The sequence below is a fragment of the Canis lupus genome, chromosome 5 (assembly GCF_003254725.2).
Source record: "Canis lupus dingo isolate Sandy chromosome 5, ASM325472v2, whole genome shotgun sequence".
Lineage (NCBI taxonomy): Eukaryota > Metazoa > Chordata > Mammalia > Carnivora > Canidae > Canis > Canis lupus.
This window is the reverse complement of record NC_064247.1, coordinates 73,086,873-73,114,239: the sequence shown is the minus strand read 5'-3', so window position 1 is coordinate 73,114,239 and position 27,367 is coordinate 73,086,873. Positions and strand designations below refer to the sequence as shown.

General features: G+C 40.5%; 1 protein-coding gene across 8 annotated transcripts in view; it reads left to right on the top strand.

Moving 5' to 3' along the window:
• WWOX (WW domain containing oxidoreductase) overlaps window positions 1-27,367 on the top strand; it is a 952,589-nt gene that overhangs the window by 277,740 nt on the left and 647,482 nt on the right. For 7 of the 8 annotated variants that reach the window (XM_025426925.3, XM_025426924.3, XM_025426928.3 and 4 more), the window contains 2 exons: window positions 3,143-3,328; window positions 8,810-9,074. In XM_025426925.3, coding sequence (XP_025282710.1) covers window positions 3,143-3,328; window positions 8,810-9,074 — 451 coding nt within the window. The remainder of the gene's footprint in view (window positions 1-3,142; window positions 3,329-8,809; window positions 9,075-27,367) is intronic. The other variant, XM_025426929.3, reaches the window with a different exon arrangement.

The window sequence follows — 27,367 nt, the reverse complement described above, 5'->3', positions numbered from 1 at the left end:
CCTTTCTCTCTCAAAGTTTTTTCCAGCAGTCTTGGCTTACTACAAAATATGGGTCATTTTTGTTAGAAATAAGTAGATTCTGTTTTGGCTTGAAAAAGGCTCTGATGAATGTTGTAGGTAGACCAGATGCCTCAAAGCATTTTCTTGTCCACCTCTTCAGAGAGTGACTGGACTGTTGGAGTGCTGTGCGTTGACAACTCTGGGCACCATAAGTGGAAAAAAAGTGATCTCAGTCAAACACAGCTGACCCCAGCCACATTACCACTTTTAGATCTTAGATAGTTGATGGATTGGAGCTATCTCAGAAAATAGAATAAATAAGACAGTTTCTCAGTGAGACTTAGATTGCCTATTGGCGATGAGATTTACATAAATACTTTTTAAAACAGTGAATTAATTTTTTTTCCTCTAGTGATAAATTAATTCATGCTTTCTACCAGCATTTTTTATCAATTCTTAATGAAATTAGTATCATTGAGATCATTAATAATATCATTAATATTATGAATAATTAGTGAACTAATATCAATTCTTTGCAAACTCTAGGAAAAAAATGGAATAAGAAGGAAAACCTCTCTGGATGCCCGGGTGGCTCAGCGATTGAGCATCTGCCTTCAGCCCAGGGCCTGATCCTGGAGACTTGGGATTGAGTTCCATGTTGGGCTTCCTGCATGGAGCCTGCTTCTCCCTCTGCCTATTTCTCTGCCTCTCTCTCTCTGTGTCTCTCATGAATAAATAAATAAAATCTTTAAAAAAAAAAAGGGAAGGAAAACCTCTAAACTCACTGTATAAGGCCAGTATTACTCTGATTTGAAAACCAGATAAAGATATCACAAGAAGATTATAGACTAGTGTCACTTATGAATATAGATGTATAAATCTTCAACAACATATTGGCAAGCCAAATGGAGCACTGTATAAAAAGGATTAGGCACCATGACAAGGTGTGATTTATTCAAGAAGGTTGGTGTAATCTACCATATCAGTAAAATAACGGATAGGTCATTGGTTACAGAAAGAACATTTGAAAAATTCCAACACCCATTTGTAATAAAAACACTCAACAAACTTGGATTAGAAGGGCATTTCCTCCACCTGATAAAGATATCCCATGTTCATGGATCAAGAGACTTAATATTGTTAATGAGACACTATTCTCAAAATTGATCTGCAATTTTTAAAAAAAGATTTTATTTATTCAATTGAGAGAGAGAGCAAGCTGGGGGAGGGGCAGAAGGAGAGGGAGTAGCAGACTACCTGCTGAGCAGGGTGCCTGACCCTGGGCTCCGTCCCAGGACCCTGGGATCATGACCTGAGCTGAAGACAGATGCTTAACTGCCTGGGCACCCAGGTGCTCCTGATCTGTAGTTTTAATGTAAATTTCATCAAAATTGCTATTGGTTTTTTTTTTTTTTTTTTTGCAGAAATTGAAAGCTGACTCTAAACTTTATGTGTGCATGCAAGGCTCCTGACTAGCCAACCCAAGCTTGAGAAAGAATAGTGTTGTTCTTTCAGTGTCACTTCCCAATTTAAAAGTTTTCTGCAAAGCTTTAGTAGTAAAGACTATAGTACTACTATAATAATGGAATAGAATTGAGAGTCCCAAAATGCACTCTTAAATTTGGTCAGTTGATTTTCATCAAAGGTGCTAGGACTAGTTAATGGGTGGAATCATAGCCTTTCTAACAAACAAAAGTGCAACAATTGGAATACCTGTATGCCAAAGAATGAAGTTAGATCTCTTGCATTCACCTTGCTTCTGTTTTAACTTACAATGGATCATAGATCTAAATGTAGGAGCTAAAACAAACTCTCAGAGGAAAAAATAGAAGTCTATCTCAGTGCTGTTGGGTTAGGCAATGGTTTCTTAGATATGACTCTCAAAGCACAAGTGACAAAAGAAAAAAATACATACAACTTGCATTTCATTAAAATAAAAACTCACAAAGAAGATAATTAAAGGGGTTCCACCCACCCCTATAACAACTAGAATTTACATTTAAAAAATATTTTATTTATTTATTCATGAGAGACAGAGAGAGAGAGAGAAAGAGAGAAAAAGAGACACAGGTAGAGGGAGAAGCAGGTTCCATGCAGGGAGCTTGACGTGGGACTCAATCCTGGGTCTCCAGGATCAGGCCCTGGGCTGAAGGCAGCGCTAAAGCGCCAAGCCACCCGGGCTGCCCTAGAATTTACATTTTTGAGTACACTTCATTAATATTTTGTGTGCATTTGTATACTCATACAAGATTATATATTTTGTTCTATAACATGCATGTTTTACAGTAAAAAAAAATGTATCATTTTAATGACTGCATAGTATTCTATTGCATATATTCAGATTCATTTAATGATTTCCCCAGTTTTATATTTTGTTTATTTTGTAATGTTTTGCTTTTATATCATAATTACAAACACTGTGGATAGCCTTGGATTTTTCCCTTTTTACAATTCTTATTAGTACCTTAGGATGATTTCCCACAAGTGCCATTTGTTTATGAGGATTTAGGATTTTGATTCACATGAAAGATTTATTTTTTAAGATTTTATTATGACACAAATTAAATACATACAAAAGAGAAGAAAATATTATAATAAATCTCCACTTACCCATCCCTGGGCTTGCTTGTTTCTAAAGCGTAGTTGTAATTTGACCTCTGGAGGGAATATATTCAAACAATGTGTCCCTGTCTCTTTAAACAGACTATTTCCCCCTTGATATGTTTACTTTGAACCTGATTCCTGTATTGGTCTTTATACAGCCTATTTTCTCTCTTTTTTTTTTCTTAATCTACTTTAAGGGTTATTTTGATTTTATAGGTGATGAAGATAAGAGTTGGATAAACTGAGATGCATAGATAAAATTAGATTTTAGAATCTGGGTTCCATCCAGGGTGACCAATTTTCCCGGGACGGTCCTGATTTTAGCACTGGAAGTCCTGTATCCTGGGGACCTCCTGGTGCCTGCTGCCCACTCACAGTCTAAGCCATTCCCCAGCAGAATGGCTTTGTGGTGTCACATCCCATTTCCAACTGATGAATCTTGAAGACAGTGAAGAGTTGGTTGTTCCTGTCAGAGCCCAGGTTATCCTTGGTTTTAGGGTGTTTGTGTCTGCACAGCATTGGATGTTTTGTTTTTCAGATCTCTTCATGTGCTTGTGTGCAATGCAGCGGCTTTTGCCCTACCCTGGAGCCTCACAAAAGATGGCCTGGAGACCACCTTCCAGGTGAATCACCTGGGGCACTTCTACCTTGTCCAGCTCCTTCAGGATGTCTTGTGCCGCTCAGCTCCTGCCCGAGTAGTTGTGGTCTCCTCCGAGTCCCATAGGTAGGTGAGAATCTGATGTTTCACATGGCCCCTTTCTTGTGCCATCCAATATCTCTCCAAGGCTCCTGGTTCTGAAAATGCTTTTTCAGTAATGCTGCTCTGGAAAGTGTAGGTATATATTCAACCTGGCTTCTTGAATTGTTCCGAGGTCTCTCTCTTTTTTGAGATTGTGGAGGATTATTTGGGGGTTTTTGTCTACAACAGTGCGGATGGTTTCTACAACTATACTTCAAGCCCCTCATTGATTTTGCTTCGAGATGGAATAATAATTGATTAAATCTGAATGCTTGACCTTTATCGATTTGTCATTCAACAACTTCAACACCTCACCAAGAAGAATGTGCAGTTATTCTAGCAGGAGAAACAATGCAATTAAAGACTGCGAGATGAAATCCAATTGTTTTATAATGAGAAATTAGGGAATTCAATGCAGACATTAGCTGTGTAATTGTAGAAAGGGAAGTACTGTAGTTAGAACATATTAGAAATCTGGCCATGCCTCTTTTGGTTAAAATTTCAATTAAAACATCAGATGGCACTTCTCTTCTATTACCATTAGGAGAATATCCAATTGACTAAAAAGGCATTTGAAAATTTCATCGTATTTTCAGCATATTTGTTTCTGGAGCTGGATAAACAACTATTTGTCTAAAGAGAAGTAGTCAGAGAAGACAAAGGGCTTCCCTGGTGAGGCTAGATTTAATGCATGTTAGGGAGATTTTCCTGGTGTGGTTGGGAGCTTTCACTCTCAGCAAAGTAGCTGGAAAAAAAATAATGTGCAAGGACCTATTTTTTCCCTTCTTCTCCGTCTTAAGTCCTGAAATGTTTTAGTGACCCAGAATGAAGCTTATTTTTTTAATCATGCTTCCATAAAATGTAACCCCTGGGACTTGGAAGAGAGAGACCAGCCAAGGGTTAGCCTGAACCCTTTATCACTCCCAAACACAGGGGCTTATGGTATAAGTGACACATTGCAGATAGATTTACTTTTACCATTTTAAATTTATGATGGCTGAAATGAAAGGGAAATGCCCGTAATAATCCTCCCCCGTGTTAAAAGACACGAAACATCTAGTAATTAGGTGGTAACAAAATCTGGACATCCTTATCTTTGCAAATCACACCAGGTTTGTGAGGGAAAAAAAAAAAATAAGTGGAGTGGCCCTGCTCAGGAGCGAGGGAGGCCACTGTGGGGGCCGGCGCGGGAGAGCGAGCTCCGGAAATAAATCTGCCAGCCCCGATCGTTTGCCAGATGTGGAGGGCACCACGGGATATGTTTAAATGAGTTGGTATTTAATGGGAGATTATGTTGAATTGTCAGCTGCTTGCTTCCCTTTGTAAATCTGTATCTCAAATGGTATTTCATGTGACGTCTTTGTTCTCTTCTTAACTGCCGCATAATTCGAGCCTACCTTGGAGATCTGAATCTTAATTTCATGTAACAGATGAATTGGAAGGAAGAGCCCTGATCTCCTGAATTAGATCCATTTTAGTTTATAGACCAGGACTTCCTGAAATGGTTATCAGGCCCACTCCGGTCTGGTGATTGGCACTGGTTTTTTCTGCTTTCCGGTCGGCCTTTGCACATGTGAAGGGGTATTTTTACAAAATGCTAATTCCCCCACACTGGTGTGTTTTTTACACTTGTGTTATCCTCCTGTGGTGCCCAAGAGACAGTGTGAATACTGGGTGCATAGTCCTGGGAAAGCACTTACTCGCTGCTCAAGGACCCAGAGCCCTAAACCATGTTGTAAAATGGAAGTGTTGATATCTAATTACCTCCATAAACCTTGGCGGAGTCTCTTCGTTGGAGTCAAGACCCCCTGTTAGGGGAAAAATAAAGTCCTATGTTTGCAGAAAATATTATACCAGACTGCCCCCGGGCAAAATATTTATTAGCCTCCCTGTGTCTTCACTGTATTTTACTTACTTATCTGGAGTCTGAGCAAGTGAATGGAGTTTCTACATACCCAAAATACATCATATTAAAATGAGAACTCGCCTTCCTTGCTGTGAAAAATTTTCAGATAACAATTAAAATAGAATGAAAAGAGTGAGCAGAGGGCTGGCTGAACAACTCTGAATGGCTGCAGCTGTGTTGAGTGCCAAGTTGCTACACACAAACACACACACACACACACATAACTTTTGATGCAAATTCAGTCTTATTCTTTGAACATACCAGCTTTTGTCTACATAGAATCCAGACTAATTATTTTTGTTTGGTAATTTAAAAATCCTCAGTTAAAAAAAAAATAAAGGAGCAGTATATATAGAAATACAAGATAGAGGTTCCCACAAACAGCAAATGTTAATGTCCAGAGAGCAAATGTTAACATTTTACTGTATGGGTAGGAGGATAATTCTATTAAGACATTATTGTGTGGTTTTGTCAATTTTTCAACTTGAAAACAGAGTCGGCAGCCTTTGAAGAGTTGTTTTATTGCCTCTTGAGCTGAGAGGTGAATATGGTCGTTTTTCAGGAAGCCTGTCCTGGTTCTGAGGGATCAGAAAGCTTGCCCACCCTTCCCGCTTCCTGGAGGACTGTCAATACAAGCTAATCAGGCCTTCAAAATGAGCCTGCTGTTCAGGAGATCAGCAGGGCAGGAAATCAGGGGTTCACTTACGGAGGGGGGCTGCTTGCCAAGAGTGGGCCTGCCATTTAGTAGCTGTGCTTCTCTGTCCTAAGAACTTCCTTCAACTTGGTTTCATATGGTCATCATAGTGTGTGTGTGTGTGTGTGTGTGTGTGTGTGTGTGTCTATGTTTTATCTTGTTTCTAGATGAAGGATTAGGAATGATTTCCTTTCCCCCTCTTACCCTCTCTAGTGTTCTGCAGTCATGAGATACTTCTGTGTTGTCCTTAAAAACCAAAACAGGGAATTCATTCTAAACTTTAGAAGTGCCATGTGCAAATATTGATAAAGAACATAGAGGACCTGAAGCTAATGCTAGATTTTCCCATTGGAACAAGGAAACTTGGCCCTTAGTTTGGAATTCTCAACCCATGATCAAAATTTAATTCTCTAATCCTATATTTAGTCCCCACTATGTGTCAGGCATTGTGGTAGGCAATATGCAAGAGGCTTACTGTCTACCTTCCAAGAATTCACAGTCCAGAGTTGCAAGCAGGTAAATAAATGGCTTGCAGTCTGGCATGGTAAGGACAGAGGCACAATGTGCAGGTAAAATGCAAAGATGGCATGACTTGCTTTGTTACTGATGTTCAAGGGGGGTGGTGCGAGGTTATTGAACACTAGGAATATCATGCATGGCCTGGGTCCTGGTGAGTGGGAACCTACTTTCCATGGAAACATGTTTCAGTCTACTTTGCATGGCTCCTTTCAGTCTGTCCCCCATTGCCACCTAAGAAATCATTGTGACAACAAGCAGTTGGGGGAGTTTCCTGGAAGAAATGGCACTCAAATTGGGTTGGGCTAAACAGATATGCCAAAATGGTTTCCAACAACAATGATGGAAGAAGAGTGAAGAATGAGAGAACGATGTTATTTTTATGCCACACTATTTAGATGCTGTCTAGATCCTTGATCCTTCTTTCTACTCATAGGTAGAATTTCCAAGACATGGCCCATACCTTGGATCATTAGGTTCTCAACAGTCTCTTTCTGTAGTACTTGTTACTACGTTGAAATAAAGTTGAAAAACGATATAACTTCACTGCATAAGTGTATTTTAATTCAATATGCTAGCTTAACTGTAATGGGAAGAAAAAATAAATGTGAGACAAAATAGCATGTTTTCTTCCTCGAGCAGGACTACAGGAAAGGTAAGTAATCAGATGTGCATGCCTATGGATAAATCACCTCCATTGGGATACTCACAAATGCAGACTGTTAACAGGTGTGTGGCAGTGCAGACTCAAATACTACCAGCATGGAATCAAGCCTCACCTCCCCCAAAACCCCACGAAATCTGAACATGCATTCATTCTTCATTTGCATGGTTGTTATACTACACTCTTGGAAATGCAGTGGATGTTAAAACTGTGTATATATGTAAAACACAGCCAGGCTCTAGGCTCAGATAATTACAGACAGGCTTTTCATCTGTGTGAATGTCCAGTGGACCAATCTTCACTGAGCAAGACTCTGTCTGCATTGCAGGACATCTACCATCCCCGGCTCCTGCCGGCAATCATTATAACAACCAGAACAAGGCCCCCATAAATTTTCAAATTTCCCGCTAAGTTCTACTGCTTTAGATGATTAAGCTCAGAAGTCTGGGCCCTTCCTGTGGTTTGGGGACTTGGAGACAGGCAGCCAACAATTAGTTTCAAGGTCTTGGTGCTGTATCCATGATAACATTTCTGGCCATCGGCTTTGTTGATGACTTTAGAGCAGCAATGTCATTTAACACCAGAAATTGGATGTCACTGAGTCTTGCAGAAGGGATATTTAATTTCCATTAAAACATGAATTTCATCTATCCCTGTGATGCTTTTCCTTGGTCATAGCTCAACCTGAGCTGCTTATATTAAGGAACAACCAGAGTATTCCACAATTTTCATTTTGCCTTTTGCTTCTATTTCCATAGCAGTTACCCAGAGTACTCTCCTTATGTTTCCTTATTACTTGGTGCAAATGCCCAGACTTAATTTAGTGAAGGAAATGTTTAGGGGTCCTTAACCATCATCATCTAGAAAATCCCTTTTGTTACAATCCTTCTTTTTTCTTTTAGGGCAGTCATTACTTTGTTACCTAAGAAAGGAAGAAAGAAAAAAAAAGAAAGAAAAAGAAAAAATGGAAAGAACCAAACAGCTGGTGTTTAATGACTCCGTCAGACCCAATTATAAAACATCAACTACTTAGTTTGATTTGTGTGTATCCATGCCATGGGTATACTTAAAAACAGTAGACTCTGCCAGAACTCATTTTGGCTTTGTTTACATTTATCTTTTAAACGTATAAGACTATTGATGGCACCTCACCAAGGTTATAACCCCTTTATAATCATTAATTTTTAATCTGGAAAAGAGTCTTGGGGGCAGCAAGTCTCATCTATATTTACTTGGATGCTAAAATGAAAATATACAGGACTCATGCGTTGGCTAAAACAACCCAGGAAAACCCCGTCAAAGGTTAGGAATGTGATATCTTTCTGCTTCCAAAAGCAGCAGCCCTTTATTTAAGATGCTTTTCCATTTAATTTAATTATCCTTGAACTTCCTGTTGAAGGTTTTAAAAAAATCAGTGTTAGAGGCAGGAGGGAGTTCAAGCGTGTTAAGATTGCCCCATTTCTGAGTTTGGGCCTTTATTTACTCTGTCTTTGGACTCAGTTGGTTTATAGTGTTAAATCACTATTGTCAGTTTCTAGGGGAGACTGTTCCTATGTTTGCACAATTGTGTTCTCAGTTGTCTCTGTGTGGTTTCCTCAGATTTCTAATAATAAAAAAAGATGCTATTATCAGAAGTCAGAGATTGGCTGCTTCACATCCTATGTCTTTTTTTTTTTTTTTTTTAAGATTCACAGATATTAATGATTCCTCGGGAAAACTGGACTTCAGCCGCCTTTCTCCATCTAAAAGTGACTATTGGGCCATGCTGGCTTACAACCGGTCCAAGCTCTGCAATATTCTCTTCTCCAACGAGCTCCACCGCCGCCTGTCACCTCGTGGGGTCACATCGAACGCTGTGCATCCTGGAAACATGATGTACTCCTCCATTCATCGCAACTGGTGGGTGTACACGCTGCTGTTTACCTTGGCCCGGCCATTCACCAAGTCCATGGTAAGTAAATGGATTCTGTTGCCGCAGACACCTTCAGTGTGCCATTATGGACATGTGCATTTTCTTCAGCTTCTTGTCTCTTGTAGTGATGGATCTGGTCTTGACGGTCGCATCCTCAGACCTGTCAAAGCCATCAGAAAGGGCTCTCAGATGCACCTTGATTGACTTAGAATGCATTTGTTTCTCTAAAGGCGTCTTGGAGGGCTGGATAGTAGATGTGCTTTGAAGTATTGCATTAAGAATAGCTGGAAGTTTTGATGGAAATGGTTTGCTTTCTTTTGATGCAATTGTTTTATTAGTCTTATGCAGAAAGCATGGTATTTGATAATGGTGTTTCAGGTCAGCAGGTGAAAAACATGGATTTGTGACCACTGAATTATCAGATGTGATTCCTTTGTTTCCACTGAGAATCTTATAGTTGATGTTCTAATCTCACCTGGAGAATCTTTTGTTGGTTGGAAGTGCATTTTATCCTTTACCTCCCAAAGGTGAATCCTTTGGGATGAATCACACTTCTGTGGTTAGATTTGGAAAGGTTCACAAAGGAAGTTTTTACATTTTTAATGGTTGTATAACAGCCATATCTAGAAACTTCTTCCATGAAACATTTTAATAGAAAGTCTTTTAAGTGAACAATGCCTATTTTACACGATATATTCGGTATGGTATTTTTCGAAACCAGAGGGCTCTAAAAACACTGTGAAATAGTGCATTCTAGTACAATTCCAGTTAACTAACTTAATATCTAACCCTCAGAAAGGCCCAAACACATTTTGACCCCTACAAGTATCACAAGGTGAACTCATTATCCTGGGGGAATGATCCTATGCCTCTGATTACAGTTTGTCTCCTCTAGTGGTTGTTCCCACGTACAACGGTAAGGCACTTAACCAGTCCTAGCCTGATTCCTCACAACTAACATTGTGGTATGGTTGATGTGGGGATTGACCATAACGGATATGACATTTATAATAATGAGTATAGAATTTCTGTTGAGACTTTAATCTGACTTACCAGCATGGGATCTACCTACCATATATGACTATGGAGCCCTTGAAAAGTGGCTAATACACTAGGAAACTGAATTTTAAATTTGATTTTACTTTAATTAATTTATATTTATAATTCATTTAGACTTTAAATAGTTGCATGTACCTAATGGTTGCCAGATTGGAAGGCACAGTTAAATAATGTGCTGAGCATGGTGTCTGTGTAGGAGATGTGTAGTATTCCTATTATGGTGGTTGTTATTCTTGTCGTTATAGTACCTTTGGAGAGGATTATTCTCCCAAATGTCATTTTTTTGTGTTGCATATAAGGGTCACAACTAAAGGAGTCTGTAAACTGGGAGTCTGGCGGTGGTATTTGGATGGACCTCTGTCTCTGTCCCCAGAGGCCCAAAGAGAAGGTTATTGACAAAGTAGGAAGGGTGTCCAGATGAAGAGAGCCTGGTCTTCAGCCTGTACTTCTGGTCCTCCAGGAAGCCATAGTAGAATGAACTTTCCATGTCCTTGTCCCCAGGTAACTAAAAAACAGCATCTTTTATCAGCCACACATGCACTTTTTTAGATAAGCATATAGATTATGAAGACTGTGAAATATGTACGTAGGTTTAGACTTGTAGGAAATTTCTAATAATATCTTCATATACTTAGGTATTTGGTGGTATTCCTAGCCATCAGCGTTCTATGATTTGGTTTATAAAACGGTGGAATGGAACCAACTTGTCAAGCTCATAGACAGTCATTTCTAGTTCATAAACATTTTGGACTCTGCATATGTGGGAGAGGCATGAGCATGACCTGGAACCTGGGATGAGTCTATGTCACTGGTGGGACAGACTGGGCTTACTGGGAAAGTCGATCTGGTGTTTTATCCTTCTGTACGTGGCTTGACATTGCTTCCATCATGATAAGATACTTGTCTCATGGACAGAGATGCACTTCTACTTTTTTTTTTTTTTTTTAAATAATGTGTCTACTTGACAGAGAGAGAATACAAGCAGGGGGAGCCCCAGGCAGAGGGAGAGGGAGAAGCAGACTCCCTGCTGATCAGGGATCCTGATGTGAGGCTTGATCCCAGGACCCCAGGATCACAACCAGAGCAAAGGCAGATGCTTAACCGACTGAGCCACCCAGTGCCCTGCACTTCTGCCTTTTTAACACAAATTTATTTTTGGACATAAGCTATATAGTTGCATTCCATTCTCACCCCATGTGAAAGCTGGCTTCCTAAATGCTCATGAAGAAGCTTAGCATGTATACAGTGTCCTCATGACCAGTGGCTGTCTGTGCATCATGGCTCCATCCGTGTTTTACTCCAGAAGTGTCTCCCTTGACATGAGTGTTGTGGAGTACACATCCCATTGCACAAGGTCAAGGAATAAAGCAGCACAGCCCAGCCTTGAGCTTGGAGGCTCTGCTTTTGCTTCTCCACCAGAGCTGGCTCCCTGAAGTATTAAACAACAGTATTCTAATATCAATGTCCCTGTTTTATTTGCTGTGACTTGCTGTGACTACGGTGATTTTAGTTACAGTAATTAGGTCACCCTTCATGGAGTCAGGCTATTTTAAGTGCCTCTTTAAGGAATATTGTTGCAGATCAGTAATTTTACAATTGGATGTTCTTGTGCAACTTTATTAAATGTAATCTGTCTTTTAAATGTTGCCCTTTTACAGTTATACATTTCTAATTGTTGCTGTAAATGCATTATCACTTTGAAATTAATTAATTTTTCCATTTTGGCCGCCTGCAGTATAATAATCACTAATGAGAAATTCACAGGGATTAATCTTAGCACAGCGATCCCTACTGGTAAATCTGTGTCTTTGGCACCTCATCCCCTTGAGGTCTGGAGGTCAGGACAGGTGGATGAGGAGTCTGCGGGGGAAGCGTTTGTCTCCCTTCCCTCTGATTTATGCAAAAATAAAACAATACATACAAATGGGAATAGGATTTCTTAAAAGTAAGCTTTACCCTCAATGTTGTGCTTGAACTCACAATCCTGAGATCAAGAGTTGCATGCTCTACCTACGAAACCAGCCAGCCCGACACCCCAAGAATAAGACTGTCCTTAAATACTGTTTAAAAAATACGCAGAATTCTTTAGCTGCTTTTGAAATATCTTAAGGGAAACTAAAGTTTGGTGGGAGCTTTCCGTTAGTGAAGTCACATCTATCATGTCTTTCTACTTTCTTTTATGCTATTAAAATACTCAAAAAATTACATTTTGCCTATGTATATTTGAATATACATCATAAATATATATAAAGTATCCATACATAGGTATTTCTCCAAGTAACTTAATTCACAAAACCAGATCTGGTGATAGTCGAGATTTTCAAGGGTAATTTTGGGTACTGGTGATTGTTGCTATGTGTGGGGCCTTTAGATTCCTGCCGTACCCCCAGGCATGGTGCGACTTGGTGCATGAGGCTAGACATCGTGATGCTTTATGCCTCGGTGTAGATGCCTTCTTTATTCCTCACAGCGGTTCTGCTGTGTTAGTTCAAATATTAGAACTATTGCCCTCCTTTTGTGCTTAAAAAGCACAGAGATCGTACCCAGTTTGCCCAGGAGAGTGTCATACCTGCCTGCAGACCCTTCAGCGTCTCCTCCCAAGTGCACTTGCTGTGTCAGAGGCACCACAGCGGCCCCCACCGTGTATATCTCTCCTGGTGCGGTTAGGTTTCCTTTTTCAGATGTTTGAAAGTACCTTCATGAACTTAACCCTCAGCCTCCTCCATCCCCCCCCAGCCCCCCCAAACTTTCAGTTCTGGTAAACAACATCTGAGCTAGCATTCCTAGGTCCAAGCCAGCCCTTTGCGGATCGGTATGTAAATTTGAAGCCGAACGCTGTCACGTGGCCTCTTAGGGTGTTTTGTGCGACCAAATATTTATGTTGGCAGGTAACAGTAGAAAGAATATCATGTGTTAGGGTAGCAAGAGCTTAGCAGATGTTTTAGGGAACTGCGTTTTCAAATCATTTTACATTAAAAAACGGCTTGAGTTTGTAGAACTTCTGGAATGATTGAATTATGTTTCCTGCAGCCGTGTAAAGCCAGTCGTTGTGTTGAGTTTTAACAGATGTGCAGCTACTCTGCTAATGGATGGACCTGCAACGCCGGTTCTGTTGCAAAGTTATAAATTATAACTAGAAAAAAAGCACAAGATGTCATTCTTCTAACCTTCGCGAAAGCCAAGCTGAGTAATTCTGCCCTTGAATAACCCGCTGCAGGGTGATTTATAGTTGTATAATTTAAAACATAATGAAGGAGATAATAGATGTTGATTTGTTCTTTAAATTAGTGTTTTAGAAAAATACTTCTCCCCACCGCCACCTTTAAATACCTGCAGCTGACTACACTCTAGATACTATCAAGGACAAAACCCCCGTTCGAGTCTTTACTGGAGCAGAACGCAGGGGCCTTTTTCCTTTTTCTGTGTTGGGAGGAGGAGACACAGTTTTCAGTGTATAAATTTCAGCATATTCTTCACTAATCTAAATATTTTGGGACTCCCGAGTGAGGGTTGAATTCTCTGGCTGCCCTGCTCTTGCCAGTCCAGATATGTGAGAAGACGAGACTTCTAAGACCCCACTGTGGTTGGGTTGCACTTGACCTTTCCTGCAGAACCCCACAGGAGGACCTGGTGGCCATACTTTTCCTGCCTAGGTCACATCCCTGCTACCTTACACGTTCTTCTTACTTTCCAGGATTATCTTTGGCATTGGTTTTATTAGTCACCTCTGATTCTGTCCAGAGCTTTAAAATTAACAGTGTTTGCTCAATTCAGAGTCCAAGGGATATGGCAAACTGAAAAAGAGCAAAGGATCTAGGATCATTAGGCCTGTATTCAAAACTCAACATTTCTACCTTTTTTAGTTATAGAATTTTGAAATGCTTCCGTCTCTGTGAGGCTCATTATTCTATGTCCGTTTTCATGTTTTGGGCTGTGAGTTATTAACATACAGTTAAAAGTGTTTGGAATAATAGAGGTTTGTTTTTCTCATATATCCAGAAACCCAGGTGCTGCCAGGGGTATGTTTGGCTGCTGTAAAGACAGTTCCTTGGTGATTGTCTTAGCTTTTCCCTCATGCTTATAAGGTGGCTGCAGTAGTGCCAACCGTTGATTGCATCCTCTGTGATGAGGTCTAAAGGTAGGATGGGAGGGATGGGACCCGCCTCCTTGCATATTTCCCTTCTTTATCAAGGAAGAGAACATCCTGTCTCAGAACCGTACTCTGTAGCCCACTTTGCTTCAGATCCCACTGGCTGGGATTGAGTCCCTTGTCCATTCCCTAAGTGCAAGGGAGGTTGGGAAAGTGCATTTCTGGCATTTTGTATCTCATGGGTGGGTAGTGTGATCTGGTGGCAAGGGAAAAGGGTGGGGTAGTGGCTTTTGAGCAGACTCTATTGAATAAGCATGCATACAGTTCTCTCATCTGTCAAGTGGGAATGTTGTCTATTTTATGGGGTCATTGTGAAAGCAATTTAGAATTGAATGGAAGGCACCGGGCATTGTCTGGTCCCCTTCCATGAAACCAGCTTCACTGAATTCAAGCTACTTGCAGCCCCATTCTCCTTCCTTCTCCACAATGGTAAGCATATTGTCCTTTAGCCTAAAACCCTTCTTTCCCTCCACTTTTAGTTATTTTTTACACATCCTTCAAGACCCAATCCAAACATTACACACCAAGGAAGCATCAGATCAAAATCTGGACTGGACCCTCCTTTATATGCTCTCCTAAGAGCTGATGCTCCTGGTACCATCTGGCGCGTAATAGCACCCCATAAACACATGTCGAATGAACGAAGGAAGGAATCCCAGAATTTCTCCTCCATGATACTGAACACAGACACAGCTTAGAAAAAATAATGTGTGTGGTTTTTGTATGTAATGCTTTTCTCCCCCTCTTGAAAGTCCTGTTTTTGCATTAACGTTACTGTATCCCTGGTCCATAAAGTAAATGCTCAGTAAATATTTGTAAATGAATAAATGAAAGGCGATTAGGTGCTTAATGAATGACAGCCGTTAAGGCATCCCTTATCACTCGTCTGAGGTGGGCAGGGCACTGCAGTTCAGAATGTGCAGATGAGGAAGCGGATGAGGCCCAGGGCCCGGCTGGCATCCCACAGCTAGTACAGAGGAGAACTGGGACCAGAACCCAGGCCCTCTCAGACTCCTGAGCAAATATCTAATAAGGGATCTGCTAGGGGAGTGCATATGGGGGAAAACTGTAAGGAGAGAACCACAAGGCTCAGGGAAGACAGGGCAGGCTCCATCCCATGCTACCTCCGGGGCACATTTCATAACCCGGTTAGTATTCATGTGTCATACTGGGATGTTATACCTACCTCATGGGCTTGTGTTGAGAATTAAAGGAGCTGAGGAATGCATAGCATCTAGAATGGGCTTGATGCTCAACAAACATTAACTGGTATTACTGTTATTACTGACACGTCTTGAGAATTAAAGATCATGAGTATATAGCATGCAGAACATGCTAGGTGCTCAATAAATATTTACTACTGTGGCTGTTTTTGTCATTGCTACTGTCATCATTATGTTTTCAGGCCAGCAAGAGGTTGCTTCTCTTCCCAATGAGTCAATGCCCGTTCTCCCAGTGATGGCTCTGGATCTGTCACTGAAGGTCTCTTGCAACCATTGAGCATAGAGACACCACACACCAGCCCAAGTAACGTGCAGAATAGCAGCTACGACTCAGCGGGTTTCCATGGGGCACAATGCAGGCTCCTGGCTGTCTGTGTTTTTCCCTTGTTTTTTGTTTTTTTTTTAAACTAATATTTTATTTTATTTATTTATTTAGAGGATTTTATTTTTTTGTGTTTGAGAGACAGCACACAGGAGTTGTGGGAAGAGCAGAAGGAGAGAGAGAGAGAGAGAGAGAGAGAGAGAATCTCAAGCAGACTCCGCACTGAGTGCCCAGCCCGACTCGGGGCTGGACCCAACAACCCCAAGATCGTGACCCAAGCCCAAATCAAGAGTTGGATGCCCAACCGACAGAGCCACTCAGGTGCTCCCCGACTGTCTGTTTGAAGCTACCATGTACACCTTAGCTTTAAGGGAAGATCGGCCCTTTCTTGTTAAAGACAAAGGGAAGCGAAATACATGTGGCTCCATGAGTCTGTAGCCTCTCATCGTGGCATTTTCCCTGCCTTGCTTTTCAGCGTTTTAAGTCTGTTTAGGCCTTTGTTCCTGAATGAGCACCCGAGAGGGTAAAAAGTGACTATCTGGCCTTAATATGTGTGACAAATTATTTAATGAACATTTAGCCAAGATTTGAAATCCCCTTAGTTTTATCTTCCTCGCCTTCCTTTCTCCTGTGTTCCTGCTGGCGTTTTGGTCATGTGCGGCCTCGTCCCCACTCCCGTGCTAGCTCTTTTATTGCTTTTAAGTCCTTGGTGCCGCTTTTGATCCTATCCTCTCAGTTTCCTTTTCTCCAATTTCATGCTTCTTTCCAGTGGTTTTTGGCAGGAGCGCCGCGTAGGCATTGGAGACCAGCGCGAGGAGACAGATGCCAGGCACTTGCATTGCCACTGCACTGTGTCTTCTGCGGACAGTGATGTTTGCATAAGTCATCAGACACCTTGGTCGTCCCTCACAAGGTGGGCAGTGATGTGTGTGTTTAGCAGTAATAAAGAGGACATGAATCTGGCAACCTGGGTTGTTCAGAAACTGAAACCCACACCTGCCCCTGCCCCTTCTTCTTCTTCTTCTTCTTCTTCTTTTTTTTTTTTTTTTAGTAAGATTTTATTTATTTATTCATGAGAGACACAGAGAGAGGCAGAGACACAAGCAGAGGGAGAAGCAGGCTCCCTGCAGGGAACCCGATGTGGGACTCGATCCTGGGAGGATCATGCCCTGGGCCTAAGGGAGGCACTCAACCCACTGAGTCACCCAGGCATCCCAGCCCCCACCCCTTCTTATGACACTAAGAAACAAACATGTTGAAAATGAGTTGAAGTTTTCATGTCATGTGCAAAGTTACTCAGTGCCAGGCTCCAGACCCCTAGTTTACACCTTTATGTCTTGTCTCACTGAATTTAATTTTAGGGTTTGCTGTAGTCAAACCATTGTGTGTCTCTGAGCAAGTCGCTCATCCTCTCTAGGCCTCTGTAAATTGAGTCCGTTGACCAAATCAGTTGTCCCATGGGTTATGGATTTTAGAGAACAGTATGATTTAAAATGAAATAAGAAAGGTATACTAATGTTGATTCATACTTTTAATTCTGAAACCATGAAAAACAAACGCACCACCATCAACTATCACCACTGACTAAGGAAGGGGTATTTTAGACTCGCCAGAGCAGAGGGAAGCTGAATGAAGGGATTCAGGGTTTGAATCAGGTGTATGCTGACCTGGCATAAAGAATTTCTTTTCTTCTCTCAAGCACCTATTTCAGCCTATGCCCTTTTATAAATATGACACCCCATCTACTTACGTTCCAATTTCTGTAGGTCTGGATCCCCGGGCATGGCTTCCCTGGGCCCTCTGCTTCTGGTCAGCTCCCAGGCTGTACTCGCAACACGAGCTGGGCTGTATGCATCTCAAGCAAGGCTCAGCTGGAGAAGGGTCCACTTCTAAGGTCATGTGCTTGTTGGCAGGATTCAGCTCCCCGTGACCTAATGGATTGGGCACTTTGGTTCCTCTCTGGTTCCCCTCACTGCATGGGCCTCCCCAGTGTGGCAGCTTGCTTTATCAGAGTATGGAAGCCAGGGAGGAGATAGCCTACCAGCAGTGTGAAGGGACAGCCCTTTGCCACTTGACCATGGAAGTGACATCTTGCTACTTTTGCCCATTCTGTTTGCTAGTAGTGAGTCACTGGGTGTGACCCACATTCACAGGGGGAGGATGTCACAGTGGCCGGAGACTGGGAGGCAGGGAGCACATTCCAAGTTTAGTTTCGTTGGTTTTTTTTCCATTGCCTTTTGAGAGGCTTATATGGTGGGAGATGTACTCACAGACTTTGATATTTTTTGGCCTCATGCCATCGCGTGTGTTAACCACACGTTGATGTTTTTGCCTTGCTGTTCTCCAGTTTGAGTTCTTTCTGTGTTCCTGTCTTTTTCTCTCTTTCTGGGCTGAGAGCGGTACTAAATGTACCCATTTTTGTTTTCTTATATATTTATGCATTTCTCCCTCATGATGGGAGATAAGATTTAGACCTTTAATAAGAAAGCTTATGAAAAGAATAAAGTAACGTGTGGATTATGTTTCCTAAAGTCAAATATTTATTTTCTTGCTGCTTTAGTAGAGGGGACCATGTTAATCGATGGCCCAAATTTTCTTTCTAAAGAAACACGAATTGCCGAGTTTTGTTTGAGTTTCAAAAATTGGCCAAAGACCCTGGACTTATTTTATATTTATTTATTTATTATTTTAAGCCATAAAGCTAGATAAGGCTCAGCAGTCATTTCCAAACCCATGTAGAATATTATTCTTATTCCAGACTATGTATATAGTCTTCAGGATTTCTTGTTTGGGTTTTGGATTTTTTTTTTTTTTTTTTTTTTTTTTTTAGTAGGAATGTAAGGAGGAAAACAGTTTTATTTTACTGTTTTCAGAAAATATTATAGAGATTGATTTTAAATGTTGAACACATTGATCTTGAATGTGTTCATGTTGTAAAACCTCTCCTTTAAAATGTATAATAAATAAAGTATCTTATTTAGGAATATTCTAATTTCCCCTGTGAAATACCAAGCTTTTTCACTGAGCTGGGGCTTTTGTTTCTCCACATACCACCTTGTATAGAATCTGCACCACTTGAAACATTTCATCTTTGAGTTTTCATATGATGAGGTCTCTTTAATCATTTACATTTCGAAAAAAGAAAGTGAAATATTCTTTAAGAAGCCAAAGTAATCCACGGGAATGTATGGTGTTTGTTCAGCTGGATATCTTATTTATTTGAAGTACTGAGAGAAATCTCTTCTGACTGCTCAAAAAAGGGAAGAATAAACAGTAAGAGTGTCCAAGTAATCTGAGCTAGAAGGTCCCTCCTTTCACAGAAAAGTTATAAAAAGTATATTCGCCAGATCCAAAAAAAATACTGTATATCAACTACTGAGACCTGCATAATGTTTTCTTAGTATTCTCACTCTTTAGAAGAGAAAAAAAAACTGTAAAATCTGGGAACTTAAAAATTATTTTTGATATTTTAATATTCCTCGGCAGGTGAATGCAATAAGTCTGTTTTTCCTCCTGGGAGCATAACATGTCTTGTTGGCTTTTGTGTGTGCTATGTGTCGTTTGTCTCTTTGTTGACTGTATAACCATAAAAGACCACATAATGAAATTAGTGTGTTCAAAATCTCAGGGTTAACTCTGAGCACATTTCCTATAAAGAAGGCATTAAGAAGATGTTTAAAAGAAAAAAAAAAGAAAAGAAAAGACATATAACGTATTTCAAAAGAATTAGATTCTGGAATGTATCCAGTCATGAAAATAATATAGATTTCTTCTCCTTTTGTTCTCTGTTAAAACCATTAGGACCGAGCTGGCGTATTTCTTGTGCATTAAACGTCGGGGAACATACCAAATTCCTTTATCCTGGACCTGGGTCTTTTCTCTGTTGTAGTTTGCTTTCCTCTCAATCTTAAGCTGGAGTACCACAACTTTCAGTGTCATTTTTGTCTCACTGCCAGGCTCAAGGCTCTGTGGGATTCGTATTTAAATCCAGGGTGGAGGCCTTTTTCATCCAAAGCCAAATTAAAAAAATAAAAAAGAAAATAAATTAAGCTGACCTTTGCCATCTCTACCACTGATATGCCTCTATGTTACAATGCAATGTTAAGATTTGAAATGTATTCATTATAGTATGGGCGATTCACTGTGAGTTTTCCTCAAATGAGTGTGTGTTCTATGAGCCTAGGGGACAAAGCCCAATAACAACAAAAACCATAGCTCACCTTTATCAGGATTCACCTGTTCTAAGTACCTTTTATGTGTCCACTCCTTTATTTCCTGCTGTCCACAGCCAACAGTATTAGGTGGATAGGAGAAGAGCATGTGCATGTGTTTCTTGGAAGAAGAATGTATCATGATGCTAGTACAGAGGCCATGCCTGGGCTTTGACGGCAGAGACACCAGGCACCCAGTTTCCACCCTTCTTGATGGGAACCTCTATAATCATGGATAAATCACACCACATCTCTGGACCTCAAGTTTCTTTTTTCTTTTGAAATGGAGGAAGAGGTCTTACTGATTTCTAAGGCTACACAAGAAGCTCTTGTCGGGGATGTTGTCTATTATTTGACCATAAAACATGTGAAGCTCTGCCTCTGCATGTTAGAAATGCCCTCTCACTCTGATTCCCAAGGAGAACCCCCAAGGAACTACCATTATATCTTCCGCTTGGTAATGAAATAATAACATATTGCTGGAGCTCTGGTCCAATTTTGTGACTTCAAACCATATTTATGCTAATGGTGAACATGTCGACTTCCTCTGGTTTTTAGCGGCTCTACATTTTGTTCCCCTTATTCTATGCTTTTTCTTTCTTTTTTAGCCACCTTAAATCCCAATTTTGGAAGCAGGTCAAATATGAATTAATGAAGCGATTTAGGTTGAAGTACAGGCATATCCCCTTAAATCTGTTAATAACATCAGACCAAAGGCAACTTTATCTTGGTCTGCACTTTGAGGCATATTTCTGAGTCATCCACACCCAACGCAAGAGACGATGCAACACCTTTTGACAAAATGGATTTTTTAATAAGACCATCCTATCTTTGGGATTTTGGGAAGCTTTCACTTCTGTTTCCACTTTTTTGTCCTCATGTGATTAACATGATACTAGATACTGTTTGCTGTCACGCAATACTCCAGGTGCCCAGAGAGTAAACCTTTTAATTAGATATGCCTGTGTTCATATATGTGTATGCATATAATCACAATTCTTCAAGGACCTAATAAGCATATATTTACTTCTTTTTTGGTCTTTTTCTATTTCTCAACTACTCTTTTTCTTCTATGCCCATTATTGTTTTCCAGTTAGCTATTTATATCTTTAATAGATCTTTGTGAAAAAATTATTTATTTTATATTTAATTCATATAAAATGGTTTATAAAGATGACAAGAGCTAGCAATCCCAGTGTACATGGACACTTGCAGACAATAAGTACTCAATGAATGGGTTCGTTACATCACGTAGATAGGCATGCACCCTGAAAAGGTCTGCTTGGGGATAAGGGAAGATAAAACCAGCTATTTCAGCCTGCTCTTTTGATCGAAGCTTTTTTTTAAAACTCTGTTTATGAATAAAACATTTTAATCAGAACTATGTTAACACTGATCAATTTCTTTCATGGGAGTCTAATACAGGGTGAATTCCATTAAGTCAATTAAATACCTTGATCAAGTTTTTAAACTTGATACAAAGATAGTTAAGCTGTTCTTTAAAAAATTTATTTTACTGAAATTCTTTTGAGCAGGACCTTTTTCCCTTCCCCAAATATATTGTACAGTGAAGATTTCGTCACTATTTTCTGTGCACACCAAATTTTACAGCTTTTATCTCATGAGCTTTCCTTTGAATCGGTTACTCCAACCAAACCACACTTTTAGGTTGGGTGAATCTCAGTTTTACCATGTGCAATTTTGGTCACCAAGTTTCTGTGATGGTTATTTCTGCCAAAAATATGTGTTATTTATTTGATGAAAGACCAGGATTCATTTCTTAGCTAATACCGAAGAAATTCCTCTGCCAGTCTTTTCCGATATCCTAGGGTTTCTCAGTTACCCAGGGTTGATCTCTGAGGATGTTGTTAATCTGATTCTTTTACAAACTTCCAAAGAGTTGAAAAACTTTGAACCGCTTACCCTTTCTATTGTTGTGGTCGAGCAGGTAGTAAAGGATGAGTCAAGACGTCCTATTGTTGGTCCAGAACAGTATATTTCAAACTCTCTCTCTCTCTTTTTTAAAAGATTTTATTTATTCATGAGTGACACAGAGAGAAAGGCAGAGACATAGGTAGAAGGAGAAGCAGGTCCCTGCGGGGAGCCTGATGCGAGACTCAATCCTAGGACCCGGGTTCACGCCCTGAGGCAAAGGAAGACTCAACCACTGAGACACCCAGGCGTCCCCAAACTTTTTGATTACCACCAAAGTGTTCTATGTCACACCCCAACACATGGTTCCTTAAGCTTATGCACTTATGTGTATCTTTGTGAATCGTGTGTGTGTGTGTGTGTGTATGTGTGTTTGAAACAAACATTTTATGGAACAGTCCTCCTAGCTATGAGCAGTGTTGTCTATTGTTTTCATCTTGGTTGTATTTCATTTTTTAAAGTGCTGATTGTGACCCAGTTTTACCACCCACTAAATAGCAATCTGTCCTTCAAAAATTGCCACTCTAGAACTATTTGATCTGCTCCCACCTGACAAATGTTCATTGAGTGCCTCATGTGCTGCCTTGGGGGTTAGAAAATGCAAAAGTGAGCAACTCTTTATCCTTGGCCTATGGGCACTTATGTTAAACAGGGAAGAGATGTCAAGAACGTTGGGGTGAGGAGACATGGGCACCACTGGTCCTATAGTGTTTCTCCTTTGGGGGTTGATAAAAGAGTAGTCACATAAAATTGCGGAATGGAGATGACATTCTTACAGAGCCTTGAAGGATATGTGGGAGGTGAACATGTAAACAAACGGAATATTTCAGGTAGACTCTGCAGCAGTGGTGGGGCCAAGACTAGTGACAATATTAAGGATGTGCTGAGAAAAACTCAGCAATCAAGATAAACAATATTTAATGCAATATTTAAAAAAATCAAAATTAATGCAGATAATCACGAGAAAATTTCTAATTTTAAATTAAAATATTGTCACTGTTATAGCAAAGGGTCCATTAATGCACATGGACTTGTGATGAGCCGTGCAAGAAGTGAAGGCAAAAAAAAGGCCACTGAGGGCCTAGTTGAGGATTTGGGATCTTATAATCTCCTAATAAGATTCATGATGGTGGCAATAAGATAATAGTGATGAGGGGAATGACATAAAATTATTGAACGGTTGCTGTCTTCCACAGTTTGTGCTGTGCACCTTATATTTCTCACATTAAGAGTAGTATTCCATGTTATTACTGAGGAAACTTTTCAGGATAAATACCCTGCTCGAGGCCATTTAACTAGTAGGCAGTATTGTGGAGATTCGAGCTATTTCCAATGGACTCAAGCACTCAATCTCCAAACCCTTGGCTCCGGGTTGTGTCTGGGGTTTGGAGAGACCATTTTTATGGCAGCAAGAAAGTGAGTTGGGGAGAAGAGGGTTTTTTTAGCATAGAGACCAATAGGTAGGCTGAAAGAGTTGGCCTTTTGGAAATTTTGTGAAGTTGTATTAGGGGCCAGGAGATAAATGTTGCAGAAGTAGAAGGAGAAAGAGCTTTTGATCCATTCACTGAACATGGGAGATAGAGGGGCAGGAATATATAGGGGGTATATACATTTGTGGATGGATTTGTTGATATGCCCACATGTGCACGCATGCACAAACAAACAAGTAAAGGAAGATATCTGACATTTAAGTTTTGTTTAGTGCGTAACGAAATACTGTCTTGTCTTCTCTTTTCTAAAGCAGTAGCGTTAAATTCTTGCCTTAGGGATACCGGATAAAGGTGACATGGGACTGTATTTTAACATAATTCAAAGTATTTTTCCTTCAGATAGGTATGTTGTTTATCTCTATAAATAACTATTAGAATTGTGAATCTGTGGTGTCTCAGAAACATCTTGATATATCTTTTTAGTGATGACACCTAATGAATGATGTAGGACAGATTCTAAGAAAAGAGTATTTAGAATATCCACATGTGTCACTTCCATAATATGTATAAAAATTATCATGCCTATTCATTATTTAAATAGCTGTGGCCTTTTAGTGAATACCAACATTAACAAACCATGTTAACATGATTTAAAATACGTAATGAAATTTGCAATGCCATCTGATGACGGAGCTATCAAATTAGCACACAGAGCATTGACTGATCATCCTTATAAAGAGCTGTTTGCATTATGAACAGAGAAGATGCACATCCCCTTGTGGGCTGGCAACATTTCTGCAAGCGTTTTCTTAAGCAATGCCACTGGCAGGATGGTTTATTCGATGTTGAAATGTCATGCCGTGTGTGCCCATCCTACGATTCTAATCTGCTGCACACTTAGGGGAGTTGGCATATGTTCAGACTGACTGGTAGTGTTCTCTGCGATGGTGTGTGTGTCTGTCTGCTTCCTTTTTGTTCATTTCAGTTACTGCTGTACTCATTAGAGGCCTTTCCAAGGCCTTCCTCAGTTCTCAGATGACGGCTCTTCTGAAGCAGGATTATCCGGGAGTAGCAAAAGCTCTCTTGCAGATATGCCATTTCACCACTTTGAATAAAAGAGCAAAAATTTGTCTCATTCAGTCCAGATTTGCTACTTGCTCTCTTGGTTCTTTCAAAGTAATGACTAATTACAGGTCTTAGCGTACAGAGCTTCACTGTGCAGGTGTCACTTCATGACTTACACATTTGTCCTGAGCGAGTAAAGGTGAATTCAACCAAAGGTAGTGGCTAGAAATACAAAAACTCCTTTTTTCTTTCTTTCTTTTAAATTAACAATTATTTCTCCACCCCCACCCTCCACCCCCCTGGCCGCACCCCATGCTAAGCTTTCTTTTGGGAAATTGTAGTAGCCCTTCCTATATGAGACTCTCTGCTTTTACAATATTCATGAGGATCACAGAAGGTATGTATAAAAGAAACGTGACCCTAGCAGCTTCTGCTGGACCCGGGAACTTTCTTGACTCTCCATGCAGGAGGTCACCTGAAGGTCAGATGAGGAAACTTAGGAATCCCCCCGGGGATGAAGGGTGCTCAGCTTGCTCTGGTTGAACTTGGCCTGCAGACTGTCTCAGTGTTTATCCTCTACCTTTCCCCATTCCCTGTCAATGGATCGTTTTGTTTTGTTGATACAGCATTGTTTGACCTAAATGTTTATTAATTTCATCCTGTATATATATTATATATATAAATTTTAAATTATATTATTATGCAACATTTGGAAAATAAACAGAATATGTTACCTTATTTTTTTGCATTAATATACAAGGAAGACAATCTGACATTTGAAAGTGTACACACACACAGGAATCCATCTATAAAGTCATGCGAGTCCTGGAAGCTGCTGATAGGTGGCGCTACATTTTACTTGTGTGTGGCTAGGGGGCAAAACAACAGAATGATTAGTACATCCTCCTTGGGCCAGGGGAAGAAATAAAACCCTTTATTTCCAACAATTTCCATTCCCCGTGTCATCTGGGTATTTAATTGACTTCACTTACAGGACTGCTTGAAGTTTTCCCAGGCTAGTTGCTACTATTAATTATAACGTAGAGGGATAATATTAGTAAACTAATGGATTGCAGTTTCTAAGTGGAGGCCAGCAGATGACTTTGGAAGAACTGATCCACAAGCACCTGGCATAGTTGGATGAACTAAGGCTCCCTTTGGTAGTCTCAAGTGGCCACAGTCCTGACGTAGCCCTGGAGATTATATAGGCCGATCCCGTTAGTTTAGAGATCAAGAAACCGAGCTCTGAAATGTGAAGACCGTTTCAAGTTCATGCTGACAGAGTATTCACGGCACTATGAGACTCTCACCTATTTCACATTTTAACTGACGTGGCATTTCCAGTATTTTGAATGGATGCATATTTCTTGCCTAACTGGATATTTCGAAAGTGGCTTGGGAGTTAAGCCCTTTGGTTTTTTTTTTTTTTTTAGTAATCTCTACCAACATGGGGCTTGAGTCCCATGTTCTTCTAACTGAGCCAGCCAGATTCGACACCCCCCTCCCCGTGCCGAAGGCCTTCTTGATGTTACAAATGAAAAATTGCAAGATTTCAACTTTAGAGTCCCAATACATAGTACATAACAGAATAGTGAATGGCTCTCCCAGTCCTATTAGTTCACAGCAGGGCTTCTCTAAACCAATTTCAGAATATCTCGGAATCGTCTTTGATTGGCTTACCCTGATTTTGCCTTTCTTGTTAATTATTTGACCCCAAATTTAGCTGCGTAGTAACTTGGGTGTGGCTTTGATGCCTATAGAGATCGTCACTGTTAAGTTCTAGAAGCTATTTCACTTTGAAAGTTTCAGTAATTTCTGGCTATTTAGGACAAAAAGCCACAACTCCTGTGCCTCTAATTATGGTTGGTACTAAAGCCCTATAGGGATCTGTGTTGGGGTGGGGGGGGTGGTAGAGGTTGGAATTTCATAGGTAGGTTCTGCATCATACTAGACATCTCTCTGCCCTGTACACATAGTTTCGTAGATATTTACGGTCCAGGATATTCAAGAAAGCCAAATTTTTAAAAAGTATTTTGAAAGAGAAATACCTAATTGTTTCTCTTTATGCAAATCCAAAGTAATTTTCTCCTGGAAAAGTACTAAATATACACTTTGGATTTCTCTCCTCTCTCTCTCTGAATTAATCAAGTGTAGTTGCTGCCTTAACTTGCTCAGCTGGAAACCACTGGCTTGTAGGACACCAGGCTCACGCGATGAGTTAAACACAGGGACCCCCGAGTATGGAAATGACACAGAATATTCATAAAGTCAGGCTGTGTGGCTTCCCAGGAAGGTAACCCTGCAGCAGGCTGTGTTTCTCTAGTGTCTATAAAACCCAGTCTACACAGCAGCTCCATCTGTGGGTGACAGGGATTTTGCTGATGGTTTTAAAATCAGGGATAGTTTATTATTATTATTTTTAGGATATTTTAGCACACACTTTTACTGAAAACGATAGCATTTTCAGTGAGATTTAAACCAAGTGCCATCATTCTCCTGGATGTCACTCTGACCCTGTAACTTTGGCCTCTCTGCGGTGCCTTTGCACATTCATTGTGACATTTTGTTTGAATTATTTTCTTTTCACATGGGAGGCGGGGATGGGAGTGCGGATGGGGTGCACTTGGAGCAAACGGAAATGGAAATGCCGCGTCAGTTACTAACCTGGGAAAGTGAAAGCGGCCCACAAATTCCCAAGGTAGCCTTCCCAGTCTTGGGTTTATCTTTAAGAAGCTGGCTGAGGATGGAAGCAAGGAGTCACGAATATCAGGTTCGCACTTTTCTGTGGATTCTGGGTGATCAGCTTAAAAGCGTGTATCTAAATGCACACTCAGCTTATAATAAGTCTCGTCTGTTCACATATTTGAGCTGCCACTTAAGTGTGGGCGACCATATCAGATAAAGTCCTTCTTGGAACACAGTGATCCCCAGAGAGTCCAC